Source organism: Phalacrocorax carbo, chromosome 21, assembly GCF_963921805.1.
Source record: "Phalacrocorax carbo chromosome 21, bPhaCar2.1, whole genome shotgun sequence".
Lineage (NCBI taxonomy): Eukaryota > Metazoa > Chordata > Aves > Suliformes > Phalacrocoracidae > Phalacrocorax > Phalacrocorax carbo.
In genome coordinates, this window is record NC_087533.1 from 6,158,195 (window position 1) to 6,172,986 (window position 14,792).

At 39.7% G+C, this 14,792-nt stretch overlaps 1 protein-coding gene across 3 annotated transcripts in view; it reads right to left on the reverse strand.

The window, feature by feature from the left end:
* The window catches only part of CBL (Cbl proto-oncogene), a 569,152-nt gene that overhangs the window by 553,627 nt on the left and 733 nt on the right, over positions 1-14,792 (reverse strand). For 2 of the 3 annotated variants that reach the window (XR_010375982.1, XM_064471090.1), the window contains exon 2: positions 7,177-7,424. The exons of the other annotated variant lie outside the window; for it this stretch is intronic. Coding sequence is in view for 1 of the 2 variants with exons in the window: in XM_064471090.1 (XP_064327160.1) it covers positions 7,177-7,424 (248 nt within the window). In the remaining variant the exon portion in view is untranslated. The remainder of the gene's footprint in view (positions 1-7,176; positions 7,425-14,792) is intronic. 3 annotated transcript variants of the gene reach the window in all.

The following is a 14,792-nucleotide window of genomic DNA, read 5'->3' on the forward strand; positions in this document are numbered from 1 at the left end:
ATTTATATTTTAGGGGCTACTAGCTACAGTTAAAGGGAAACACATAGCACAAAAGTTCTGTTTCCAAATCAAGGAAGACTCCACATTTCATGCTTGATCTTCAGCCACCTCAAAACTGTCTTGGGTAAGACGACACCACTGGGGGATTCCTTCACAGAAGGATCTGTAAGCTCTATCACTTCATTTCCAACTTGCATCCTGTCAAAATATTAAACCCAAGATCTTTTGCAACATACGTACTCCAGAACAACACACAACTCTAGCATGCACAAGCTTCGGGGTCTATGATTGCAGCTAATATCAGTGCTTACCCAGCCCTTAGATGTCCTGCTGAGTGATTTGGAAACAGATCTCCATTTTTCCCCTCACACCATACTCCCTTACCATAACCAATTTACCCTCTACAGTGATTTTACAGTCCTTTCTACAGGATAGCAGTCAGCAAGTCACATTACCTGAGCCAGCTGTGGGTGGCAGATAACCGAGTGCCTTCTGATCAACCTTCCAGGGATGGAAGCAGGGCAAAGCCAGCAAGTTCACAAACTAACACCACAGAAAGTATTTGCTTCAAACTGTTGGGAAGCAGCTGGCCTACCTTTGTTCAGTACCTTCTAGCAAGCCAAGGTTTTTTCAACACTATCTTATGGTTCAGAAAAGCTTTCATGCACCAAAACACAATCTGGTTTCTGGCTGAAAGGGCCATGACTGCAGATTTGAATCAACAAAAATCCAAAACATGGCCCTTAGTATGCAAGCCAAGCACCCAAGAAACACGATATGGTTGCCAAGTAGCAGTAACACATTGTTGCCAACATCGAGAAATGTATCCACATTTCAAATTATAATTCTATAAACCAAGTAACATGCTTGCACTTCCATCTACAACATCAAGTTCACAGAGTTAGTCTGCCATAAAACTCTCCAATTTTATAGGCTCCAAGAGCAAAGAATAAAAATCTTACTTCCTTATTATGCAATAATCTGAAAGCTTACATTTGCCCATAAATTGATTTTCAAGACAGTTGTCCAATTTTTGATGGAAAGAGAGCTAAAATAATTGCAAGCTTATGCCAATTATGCTGTTACTGAAGTTCCACAACTATCACCTAAACTAGCAATTTAAAGCCAAATTAAAAAGAAATAATTCACATTGCTCTCTCCAACAACATTTAAATGATAATGAATTTCTTCTTGAGTAATAAGCAGTTAGTTAGTGTTCATATGCTGGAGCCTGGCAAGGAAGCCTTTCTTGTGGGCAGCTTTGGAGCCTGTTCTTTTCTTTAAGATGTTCTAATTTAAATGCAGATGTAGACTTCACACTAGTGGGTTTTGTTAAAAAAAAGTCTTAGCTGTATTAGAAGGAAGTAACAGAAGGAGGACTTGCAAACACCATGCACCATTTGAGTTCCAAATTTTATACTATCTCTTACTGGACAGGAGTGTGTGCAAGAACTCTAAAATATTAGATTATAGCACTAACACCTCCCCCCTCCCCCCAGAGGGTTTTTTGGTTCATGGCTTGGCACAAGTGTTTTCCAACTTTTCCTTCTTTAAAATCAAAAATTTTTTTCCCCAAGTCGTTCTTCATGCATTTCCTTCCCTTTTAGAGATATACATGGTCATTTCCAGTAGACATTAAATATTGGTAGCTTTTTCTTGTGTAAATTATTAAGTCTTCATATTGGAGCTAGAGAAGAATATGAAATCCTGCTGAGCCAGCATGCCACAAGGCTATTGTCAGCAAAACAGTTAAATACGGACTAGTTTCCCAAATTTTTTTTGCAACTCCACGTTATATGGATAGGGTTTATGATATTCCCTGCCTAAGCCCATTTTCTCCTCTACAGATATGTTAATTTGCTAACTGGGTTTGTTAACAGTTTGTTTTCCAAAGTATGCAAGCTGAACGTGTGCTATTTCCTAACCCTTTAGTCTACATCCCGAGTAATTTCTTCTCAGCCTTTCACCTCCAGCGTCTATAACTGCATTCTCTCACGGAAACATTTGCAGTGGTCTGATTTTATTAAGAAAAAAAATCTTCTGAATTTCCCCCTCATAATAGACTGTTTTAAAATAAGCAGTAAATTTGATTCGTTGGTGAAAAACAGACTCTTCAGCCTAATTCTTCCTTTCTGAAGTAGCAGACAATTCCTATCCCTGTCTACTAATCAGCAAGCTCTTTTTCTGTACTGCCATGTGAAGTATAATCTATTTACACAACTGCAAAAAAGCTGCTGCAATGAGTAATTTATGTAGTGGGTAAAGGTGATGAATGACAGCTCCTCTGTTGCAGGTAAGGGGTCTGGAGAGGTGAAAGCTTTCTGCAATAGAAAAAATATCCCAACATAACCACTGAGCGTCTAGATTAAACTCTAATCAAGAGCTTAGGCAAATTCAGCATGTTCAGAGTAGTTGTGGCATTAGCATTTATGACACTATCAGTCAATTGAACCATCACACTGCAGGAAAAAAATTATGTATGTTTAACCACTAGGTAAAAAGTAAACTCAAGAAATTAACAATATTTACAGAGTCAGAGAAGTCACACATTTACCACTGTAGGCAGCACAGCAAGCTACTCCGTGCTAAACAGGTGTACCTTTCTCCTTTGCATACAAACCTGCTAAGTACCCTCTACAGAATTTCTTTTATTGCACGTTTCAGCTATATAGCCTACAAACTTCACCTCCGAGTGGATTTTTGTTTTCTTTTTAAAACACTTGCAGTGACAAGTCTCAAAATACCTTTTGCACTAGAAAGTACTATGGAGCTATAAAGAATAGGTATCAACAGCTTTGGAAATGTATACAGCCTCAGGAATACCTGCTAATTACTGCAGCGCAGCCAGCCAATTACTGAATGACTTACCTTTAGCTTACTGCAAGCCTATGACAAAATACCCAAGATGATTAACTCCTGAAATACTATTTGCTTCCAATATCAAAGCCTGCAGATCTTACCATTTTATTTTACTAGATCCCTAAATTCCTAATTTCTTTTAAGTGACCAACCCACCTATTAGCAAGGACAACCCAAATAATCTCCTAAGCTTTCAAAAATCAAGAGGAGCAATATATTATCTCTGCTAGAAAACCCACTAGAAAACCTACTCGGAAGTCACCCAGCTGAATCTGATCTACTTGCTACAATTCAGTTTTTACCAGTAACTAGAAGTCAGTGCATGTACTTATTAGTCAGGAAGTGCATACATAGGTTTAAAAGCATGCTCAAAAGCATTCATTTTTGAACAGATATGGAAGTGAGCTAAAGCAGAATTTGAACAGCATCTTTAAAGCTCTCTTAATAAAGTGAGTTCTCTTCACAAAAATCGCAGTATGAGTTTATGCAAGAGTGAAAATTTCCTCTAAACGACTATACATCAAAACCACAGTATTAAAGACAAAACAGCCGTTACAGTCCTAAGAAAGGAAGCCATTGAGTGCTCATAGCATCGGACATCATCCTAACTGTCGTGTTAGCCACAACAGCAGGATGCTTTCAGCACACTAACGGTTAAATTATGACATAGGAGTGCTGCATTCACTTTTAGCAGCTCTATGACTGCAACTAGTTTAAAACTGAAGGAACACTCACCCACATCCGCAAGCACAGCGAGTGTTAACACAAGCCTTTTATAACCCTGTTCTCAGCACCTCTGCTCCTCGACTGTAGTTTGAAAGGCAGAGAATACATCAAAGCATGTGTCCTCTTTGCAAACACACCTTTAAATGTTCAATATGCAACTGCAATCTCATTTTGTACTACTGGATTTTAAACTGCCTGCCTTATAGCTAACACCAAATAGCATCCATATTATACTCCCACAGAGTCTACTATAAACACATAACACACTGTACCAAACCACTCAACGCTAGATGACACACATCTTGCAGCTATTACAAATTCTCAAAGCAGCAAAAGCTACAAGACATGGTGGGTGCTCTCTGCATATGTGCTCCAGCCTTAGTCTGCCTTGGACGAACACACCGAAGAACCTCTAAAAAGTTTGAGAGGAGCAAAGTTAGAGCAATTTAGAAATAATAAAGAGATGCTCAAGTGACCAAGAGAATTCTAATCCTACAATCTAAGAGAGGCTTCAGGCATTTCTAATTACTGGTCTGTTTGCTAGTAGCAAACACCTGCACAGCTTTCACACTAGTTATGCAAATATCAAAACAGTGTATTTGCTCTACACCAAGAGACATTTGGGGGAGGAAAGTAAGAGCACACACAACAGGAAACAAAATGAATGCTAAATCTGGAAGACAGGAAGAAAGAAGCTTCAAGGACAACAGGGAAAAGAAGTCAGAAAAAGTCAAGACAAAATGATTATTCAGTACACCAGATTAGATTTTTAAAAGCATGTTTTCTTCAACTCCCTAACAAGGTGAGAAAAATCTCCTAAATTTATTAACCTTAAATGACTAGATATATTCTAAATCTAAAGGTGCCTCTATAGCAAAAATTCATTTAACTAAATTTCAGATGAAACAAATAGCACTTAAAAGTCATCAGGTTCCAAAAGCTAACACAACCACTAAGTCAGACACTTGAAGCGCGACATTTAACAGAACTCCCAGCTGAACCCAAAGTGCCATTCTTTGCGCAGGTATCTCTTGAACTGGTAGAAGAGTCATATGCCCTGACTACTCAAACCTCTTCCTTTTCTATGTTGAGAGAATTGAGAAAGTTACCCTGCTCGTCACCAGTACCAGGAAAACAGGGTGGTATTTCCCCTTTGTGATTAAACAATAACTGTTGCTTCCTGGGCTGAGTGAAAAGCAAAGGAAGATTTAATGACAGTAGCCAGGATGCAATTCTGCTTTTACGCTTATGTTTACAAGTCTCACCACAGTTGCTTGCCTGATAAGCTGTTTATTCATAAATGGTACAATTAGCGATTCCCCAAAGACTCCCATCACCTCTGTGAGAAAGCAAGCCTCTACTGGAATTCTGTTTCTGAAGTTCACATCTATCAATTTGGATTTCACCCCGCCCTTTTGTCAATTAGTTCGACTACAAACTGACTAAGAGGATTAGCTCTCTGGAATTATTTCTCTCTGCTTCTCTCTGAAAAAAACAAGGGAATGGAGGAGGGGTGTTTGACTTATGATTGAAACAGCTATCATTTACTCATCACATGTTCCATATTTATGATGGACAGATCACAATACACACAGTTAATGAGAACAAGTATCACAGAAATTCTAAAGGGTTTCACGTACTCTTTTAGCCTACTTCTGGAGGCAACAGTCAACTGTTCTAGAAAATAAAATCAACTATTACATGGGTGCAACACACAAAACCATTTTCAAGATAAATGCTACTTAAAATAAGAGCAACCCACTGCACTGTAAAAATCACTCAGTCTTGAATGATAATCTATGTTGTTAATATCTCAAAGGATGATGTAAGAAAATGACCAGTTCCAGCAGAAGACCCAGAGGTTAATTTTTATCAGTTTAATCAATTTATTCACAGTAAAAAGTGCTTTACATACTGTGGCTCATTTCGATCTGAGTGAAGGCAAAAAAAAAAAAGGGCCATTTTCCATTAAACATCACCTCATCCACAAAACAATCCAGGTTAATGAACTCTCTTCTCCCCATATTTGTTACATCCATTATCTTCTATAACACTTTTCAGAAGTTCCAGCTAGCAGCATCTCCCAAAGCCCACTTCTCACCTGCAATAAGCCAATTGTGCCTATATTAACCACATCCTCCCAAAGCCAGGGGACAAGCAGATAATATTAAATCTAACTTTTGAGTTCACACATTACATTGAACCCAATTCCTGAAAGCCTCATACAGATAACAAACCTTTTAAAGGAGCAAGTATACCACATGAAGATGCCGTATTCATAAACCCCAAACCCTGTCTCAAACAAACTCTAAGCCTAAGTCTTATCTCACAAAGAAACTATGCTAAATGACAATCCAGAAAGAAACTTTCATTTCTTAATTCATTCTTCAAGACTGTAGGTGAAAAATAAAACAGCATTAACAATACCTTCTGGCACCACTATCATAGTCTTTTGTTAAAGTTCAATATTATAGAATATGCTACATACAGTCAATATTATACCAGAAATGTGTACCAGCACTTCTCCCACCACCCCTTCCCCAAAGTACTTCAAGCAAGTAGTTGCCAGGGCATTAACCACATTCTCCCCAGTGTCACTATGTTCAGCCTCTGGGTGGTTTTCACTTTTTTCCACTTTTTTTTATAAATTCAGCACCTACTCCAAAATCCTGAAATGAGTTTAAAGTTACAGATGTATGCTTTGTATATCTCTGTCCATTAGACCTGCTGCCAACAGTCAGACAAATATGAAAGACTAACCTTTTCCAGAACTTTAGTCTACTCTTAAATCACCTTAGCTGTCCTTTACTTAAACCTGGATGAAGGAAAGAAGCACCTTTTCAAGTATAGTACTCATAAAATTCATGCTACTTTGTTCAAGAGAGCCTTATATTCAGATATAACTGCAATTTCTACCTCCACCTATCCTTTTTAGTAAGTGCTGTTCACCTTGAAGATGCCCTTGATCTCAGCTATGCCTTCTAAAAAAAAAAAAGAAAGAGGTGGTCACAAGTGTGGCACACCAATCTACCTTAGATTTGAAGTTTCCAATGTATGAAAGTTATGGTGTTTTAGTAAGACATTTTATTCCCCAAAACAAGGTTACTTCAACCCCCACCTCTGGAAATACTGGACAGTTTCTGTTTCCAGGAAAAGGAAAAGTTCTGTAAAACCTAAAAACCAATTACAACAAGTTTTAGTCTGGATGGCTGTTTTGCTATGTAACACAAAACATTCTACTGTTTCCTAAAATTGCCAGAAATGGCATTCTGAAGCTTATCCTCTCTCACGAGGCATTTTCTGTGTGAGAATGCAAAGGACTACAATACCTTCTCACAGCAGACTTTATTCTTTACATTAACCTAGCATACCTGAACTACACAACTAAGGCTATACAGGCTGTGAACACTTACTCTGCTCTCAGATTTCAATATACCCAAGTAGAGTTCACTTAAAAATACACAGACTTACATGTCCTCGAAGTCTGTTTTCCTGTACAGACAACAGATCAACCAGTAGACATTTGTACAAGCTCTTGTTCACTACAGCAGATTTATATAATGAATATTTGAAACCATTTCTTCCCATTACCTAGGCTGAGAGTTCTCCTCATACATCCGCTCTTTCCCTTCCTTGAAAAGGCTGATGGTCTGCTTGGTTTTCTTCATCAAGTTCTCCATGAACACGCGGAAATACTCATTTTCTCCTAGGGTCTCCATCTTCCCCTCATAGCGTGATAGGATGGTTCGTAGATGCTGGTAGGTATCAGGCAGCAGATCTAGGATATAGGGTGGGCTGTTCTTCAACGCCAGTTTTGGGTTCTGACACAAACGCACCACCTACAGTTAATGAAGAAAATACTATTCTGAAAACTTAAAAATACCAAGTAGTAATCGGTTACTTAAACACAATTCAGTGTTACATACAAACACAATACACTGAAACATCCTCTCTCAACAAATCGCCTTCGTTGCTCAAGTCCAGACAAAGAGCGCAGTCACCAAGAATCAAGTTTATGGACTAAATGTCCACTGCATGTGGACTGACAGAACTCCCAACATACGTATGATTATATTTCACGAGGCTGCATTTCGCCCCAAGCGCATTTTCAAAAACAAACCTCAAGACAGTTCAATACAAAGTTACTAAGTGGGAAGGATGCAATTTACCACGTGTCTAGTACTTCCTGCCACATTTCAGACTCTGGATGTGCCCATAGGCAGAACTTTGTGTCTAGCTGCCCTGATTTTGGCTTCAAAAGTGCCTTTTCACTCTGAACCATATATTCAGGACAAATATGGCCACAGAGGAAGTTCCACTGCAACAGATATCACTGACGCCAGTAAGCACTCCCAGGCTAAAAATCTTTTGAAGGCAACAGTGCTAGAAGAATCTCCTTTTCTTCCTCCTTGAATACGTACAAGGGCTAAGAGGAACAATAGCTTTTACAGATAATGACAACCATCAAGGAAGAATAAATGCAAAGGAATTCTTCCATGCAAGAATGGGAAATAAGCTGTAACAAAATACATAAGAGAACTCGGTAGAAGTTTAGCTCACAAGAACTTGTGTCCCCAGTTATGCTTCAGCTTTGCTTCTACCTTCTATTAGATGAATCTTATAGCAAAACTAGATTCTTCACAATAATTTCTCTGGGTTTTGTTTGTTTGTTTATAAGTAGCAACACATCCACGGCAATACTATCAATTAGATTAGAGTGTTATTAGACAACCTCAACCTGTCTTCCACTTGGCATACGTCTAAACATCTGATTTTTCTTCCTTCTAAGCCACAAGTTCTCTATTTTTTTAGTAGCAAGATCACATATTCTCAAAGTTAAGAACTTAAACCTATCAACTCAAATTTTTGCCATCTACAGTGAATTTATTGGATCATCAATAAAATAATTTTAGGCACTTCCTTTTGCATTATGTACTTAACAGCACAAGTAACAAGTAGAATGTTCCTATTCAGAACTTGGAAGCAACAAAACTATTATACCTGTACACAAACAAATCAGGATGCAAGCTGAACTTAATACAGGTCTTCAACATACAGGAACATAGAGCTTACATGCCAAGAGCTCATGACAGTATGTTTATGTGATGGGGAGGATGAAGAATGCCACTTCACTGTACCATAGCCAAAATTTTCCATTATCTAGACTGAAGAGAATGATAGGGAGAGATAATGGCAAAGTGGTAACTTGAAAAACTAGTGGTGCACTTTCAGTTATAAAAAGGGCTGAAACTCTGGAGTTGCAAGGCCACTATCAGATGAAGTTTACAAGCTAAGAACCAGCAGCTAGTATAGCCTTACTGCTGTCTTGCTAGCTAACAGCTTCTAGCTTCTGTGATTTACATCAAACTTGAGATGAAGGCTGGTACAAAATGTAGATACCATTTCCTAAAATTCTTCACTACAAAGAACGTAATCTGACTGCTTAATACCAAGCACATGAATGAGGTCTAACATAATTACACTGCCAGGTATAAGGGTATTACAGGTATCAATGTCACACAGCCGAATGTAAAGCTTAAGGGAAGTGGATAGGAAAAGGTAAAAGACCAACCTAGCATCCTTCTGCAGTACACAATTTTGAGAAAATCTTGTGAAATCTTCAAGAGGAATTGACTAGTTCCCTACAATTCATACTTAAATAGCTACTTCCCTTAAACACTTAAATGCTGGTGGTAAACAAAGTAATTTATTCTGAAACAGTGCTTTAGCTTTTACCTTTGCCATTCAGGGTACATGCAAAAAGCAACCTCATCAAGTTAAGTGACATCTCCAATTATATCTGACTTACAGTAGTGCCTCTAACAAGAGCTGACTGAGAAAGACTCAATTTCAGTGAAGAGAAAGGCACCCAGTGTATCAAACCTCAGACAGAAAAATCTGACTGCCATTAAAAGAATAACATGCCTAAAGCAGCCTCAGCAATAATATATGGGAAAAAAACTACCAAAGTTCTCCATCCATTTTAAGGGGGCTGCCAAGGATCAGGAGGTCTAGATAAGGAGATGGATGGTCAGACAACTGACTTACACAATTGATTCTGATGCCTCAACTGCTGCTTCCTTGGAGCCTGTGAACATTGTACACCGAACCATACCAACAAATTGAGTCAGCACATTTGTCCCCTGAATAAAACTAGTTTCACTACGTAGCATGACTAGGTTCTAAATATGCTCCTCAGACACAGCTTAACTGTGCTATGGATAGCAAAATCTTTTCAACAGAAACGGTTTATTACACAGTGGGTTTAAAACCTTAATAAAAACAAAGTCAGCTCTTATGAGGAAACCACATTAAGCAATCATACAAGTCATAGTATGCACTTCTCTCGGTCATCTGTACTAGAAAACAGTTTTGCTGTTACCCCTTGAAAACATCCAGCTAAAGAGGAAGCAGACCCACTGTATTTCAGTAATGTAACAAACTTCAATACCAATTAGAAAAATTTTGCCACAGAAGCAGCAAGTTCTGCAAACCACTCATTCTCATAGCCTCTATAAAACCCTTCCCAAGAAGTAACTTGCAAATGGTTAACAGAAAGGCCAAAACTGCTGTGATTTTATTATCAAATGAGCTTCTTGATTTACCAAGTGGACCAAAATTGGCCAAGACAAGCACTTAAAAGCTACGTAACTAGGAACCGCTGCCTCTTGAGCAAACTTGGTCATTTTATAACACAGCAGCAACAAACTCAGTTGCATTTTGCTTGTTTCTCTACATGTGCACTTGCAGCATCATGACAACATCAAAAGGAATGTTCCCAGCCCTGGGAACAGCCGCCCCACAGCAAGCTACCCTGCCTTCCACAGGGACCAGCAATGTAGAAGGAAATTGAGCAAAAAGCAGCAAATATTTTCAATTAGGTGTGATGGTAACAAACACAAGCAATAAGTGTTTTTAAAGTACCATCCAAACTCAAAGTTTGCCTGGCTTATGCTTTGTTCTCTTAGGAACAAGCTTTTATGGAGACATTTTTGGATTTTTAGAAATATCAATAAAGCATTTCAATCTTAGCATGAAGATTCTGCGAGGTCGGCCTGTGAAGAACCCTGAAATTGACTTCACCGATTTTCTTTTTCCAAACTCAAGAGAAGAAAATAATCAAAAGAGTCTCCCCTTTCAGCTGTGAAGAAAGTATTGTTATCTAGTCATTTGAGTTAAAAATCTCATACAGATTTTCTGGGCCCAGAACTGACACTTTCCCCTCACGATTCTGCAGCTTGCCCTTGACTGATCTCTGGATTTGAAACACTTCTCATCAGCACTGCTTCATTAGACTTGCACAAATAAAGGAGCTGGGTAACTAGCTTAGGAAAGCAGTGACACTATATACAGAGTATTGTGACAGGCACAACATAGAGATAACCTTAGAAACACAGCAAGAACCATGAGGTTTTTTAAATACTGCATTCATGTTATGTAGTTGGATTAGGTACATGTCAGCAGAAGCAAGGAATTCAGGCAAAATGAGATACCTAAACAAATGCACTCATTTACCAATACACAGTATTTGTTAGGAAGGGCAGAGAGTGCTGCTTAACAGAGGACACAAACCTATTCAAATTGTGGCCCCTCAAGGCTGAGTCACCAGTTGCCGCACTAACAGGCTGTTTCCTCCAACACACACTGAATCCCCCTCTCTCAGCTTCCTGTCTACCCATCCCATCCTTTTGGTTCATTACCTTCCCCATTTTGCTCTTCCCCAGCCCTACCCACAAAAAAGCTAGCGCCAGCCTGTTTACTGCAGCCATTGACATGGCACCCCACTTCTTGTTCTGGCAGAAAGTCCCAGGAACAGACACTACCTACCAGCTTGCCTCAGACAGGGGACAGTGTCACGGAGTTCCAGGCCTGACAAGCCCCCAGTGCAGTTCTGAAAAGCCATAGTTCCTTCTTTCCTTTAAGAGCTAAACAGCTAACTTCTTTACTACAATCACATCTCATTTCATCTTAAGCCAACAGCAAAATAAAACCTACTCAAAATTCTCTTATCTCCCACTGAATTTTTATTTGGCCTCTTCTGCTTGTGATGAAGGTCACCTACAGTGGCATTTCTCTGTATCAGTTTTAGAAACAGAATGGCATTGATATGCTGTTTAGAGAAGCTTTATCTCAAAGCTCATCTTCCTCCTCCATGTCTTACTACATGTACTCTTACCATTCTGCTACATCCCTTATACCTCACCCCGAGCAGCTCATGACTACACCACCCATTCTTCAAATACCATCCACAGCAATGAACTCAAGTGGTCTGCATTATCTGCTGCCCAGATCACATTTGAAAGAACTGATTTTTAATCTCATCCTTTCATGTAAAAAAATACAAGTTGTTTTCACCAGCCAATACATCATATGTTTTCTTATAGTAAGTACTGCTTTATTTGCTAAAGACAGTGATAAGATGAGCAAGCATGATAAAATAAATTAACAGCAGTTTCTTCCACTTCAACCAATCTATACGCTTTACTCGGTTCAAGACACTGCAAGGAAATTACTATGTTGCTTACTGTATTATTTGTGACTGCAAGCTTGCAGGCTCACAAGACATCGGGTGACATGTCCAGCTTCCAAAGACACATTTAACCCCTATTCCATAGATAAATGCGTAATTGTTACCTAATTCAGCTGAAGGTGAACATCCTGCTGCACAGTGATGAAAAGGGCTATTTTATGTCCATACTATATATGACCACATGAAACTGTAGGAGAAACTGTTAGTACTGACGAAAATTAGAACTTAAAGCAAAAGAATCTGACAGACAGGAATACATCAGGCAGCTTATGGAGAACATTATGGGGAAAATATTTGGACAAGAATCAACTTGCATAGGAAATTCATCAGTCACATCCAGAAAGAGAGACGCACAAATGCTTTGACAACACTAGCTAATTATGCAGACTAATGAATCAGGTCATGAATGCGCTGTATGCACACAGATACAGCACACATTTTTGAAAGGCAAATGCATCATCTATTAAAACATGCACACAAATGATTTTTTTCCACCTGTAATTTCACTTACTTGGCCCAGAAAACTAACCCATTTTCAACACCTTCCATGCATTTAGCCCTTCTCACCGCTAGTTTAATGAGCACTCTGTTTGCCTGGCAGTTTGCTACACTACTAAAAATTTTTTTTAATTCAGATGCGTTCTCATAAGTGTGTGTAAGTACAACTGAAGTCTAACTGAAATCTGAAAGGCTTTTCACAGCCAGATCTTTCCTCCTGTACAAATCAGACTGCACAACCAACTCTTTAAGGCTTTAAATATTAAGCCTACACCTAAGAGCTTTTGGATGCCGCCTACAAGCAAGACTGAAGTCAGTGCACATTTAAAAGAGGTTACTTTAACTTGTGACAAATACAACAGCAGCCTTGGCTTTTCTTTCGGTGATGTCATGGTGGAGAGGGTATATAGTCAAAGAGTGGCTATGGAGATCTGAAGCTATGAAAGTATTCCCCCCAAAGAAACCTATCCCATTACAATTCAAAACGGCAAGGTAGTCAAAGCGGTTTTTTTCAGGCCAACCTTCTCCTTTGAACAGACCAGGTTATGAGGTCAAACAGAGTCTGACATTCATATCTATATCAATGTACAAAAGTGAAGATGTGCATTCTTACAAGTTTATCTGTGAGTTAAACTCATGTCTAAGAGGATCATGTTTCTGTGCTCCTCAAATTACCTTTCCCACCTTAGCACTTACACTTGCCCTCAACGTTTTTAAGAGAGCCACTGTCACCTCTCATAAGACTTTTTTCTTTATCCCCATCTGTCTCTGTAGAAGGTGATCAAAGCTCATCACAAGCAGAACAAGGCACAACTATAAACCATGCCTTTTGTTAAGCCAGCCAACACAAAGTGGTTTCTTGGCATGAACATAATTTAATGTGTCTTCAAAAAAGTCATCTATCCTGCCTGCTTTAGCATTTACTGCAGAATATACAGATACTGCATGCATAAATAATGCAGGGAAAGGAGAAAGAAAAGTTGAAATGCATAAGCCTGCAGGCCAATTGGATGAGGTATGCCCATCAGCCCTGCTTGCTCTGCTCCCAGAGGGGAAGAAGTTGGTAAGGTGACACTTGCCAAGGACTGCAGGCAACTTCGGCGATGCTCTTACTCTGCACTACTTTTAAGGCCCTGAACCCCGCATTATAAAATGCATTGCACATTTTAGACTCCATCATGTCAAGCCTAGCCTCAATTCTCAGAGCTGAATAGTAATAACATCAGAAGATGATTAAAAATCCCAGGAAAAATGTTAGAAGATTTTAATTTTCTGCCCACTTCTGGGTTCCTATGCTCACTTACTGGGTCATTCTATAAACAATGCCAGCATCCACTAACAACTTACCAGGATTTCTTCAAACAATGGATTTACCAACACACCTAGGCAGGCTAGTAAATCAACTGCCATACCCCATCACACCATCAGGCCAAAAGGCCTGTGGCCTGCCCCTGGTCATTTCCTGGCATTTTACAAGGTGGAGGAAGGGAGAGTCTTAATGACCCCAGAATGCAATGCCCCACATAAAGGCATGGGAGATGGCCTTTCCAATTCCTGCACCACAGGTTTTTGTTGCTAAACATTACATTTCATGCTCCTTATCTCTGTGTAACTACATGCATTTATTACAGAGTGTTTTATTCAGAGTTTCACAGCTTTTACCAGGCTCCCAGTTTTAAGGAAAAGGCTTTGGGCTGAGCTCATTAACATGTCCCGATTCATTCAGAAAAGGATAATTTAAACTGCCAGAAAGCAGATGCTCAGCTTCACCATCCAGTGTCCACACACCAGGCTCTATCACAGGCCGAGACTCACCTTCAGACAAGCAAATGCTAGATTACTCCCTCGTGCAGTTACACGCAGGTAGGACACCACCAGGATGCAGCTGCAACTCCCCACCAGGCCCTACCCATACCCAGCCTCTCCCCCCACCAGCATCACCAGTGGCTGCCACCCCAGCGTCTATAAGACGGTACAAACCCCAGATTCTACTGAGCAGATCAGTATCCAAATCTTCCCCTCTTTCTCCATCCTGCTGCCCCCCTGGCCCTGCACGCAGCTCACCCCTTGCGGAGCTGCCGTTCTCCCTCTGCACCTTCCAGTTTCGCATCCCTCTGGCCTTTCATCCACCGCACGCCTCCCCTCCGGCTCCCACATCCCCCGCGCCAGCGCTGCACCC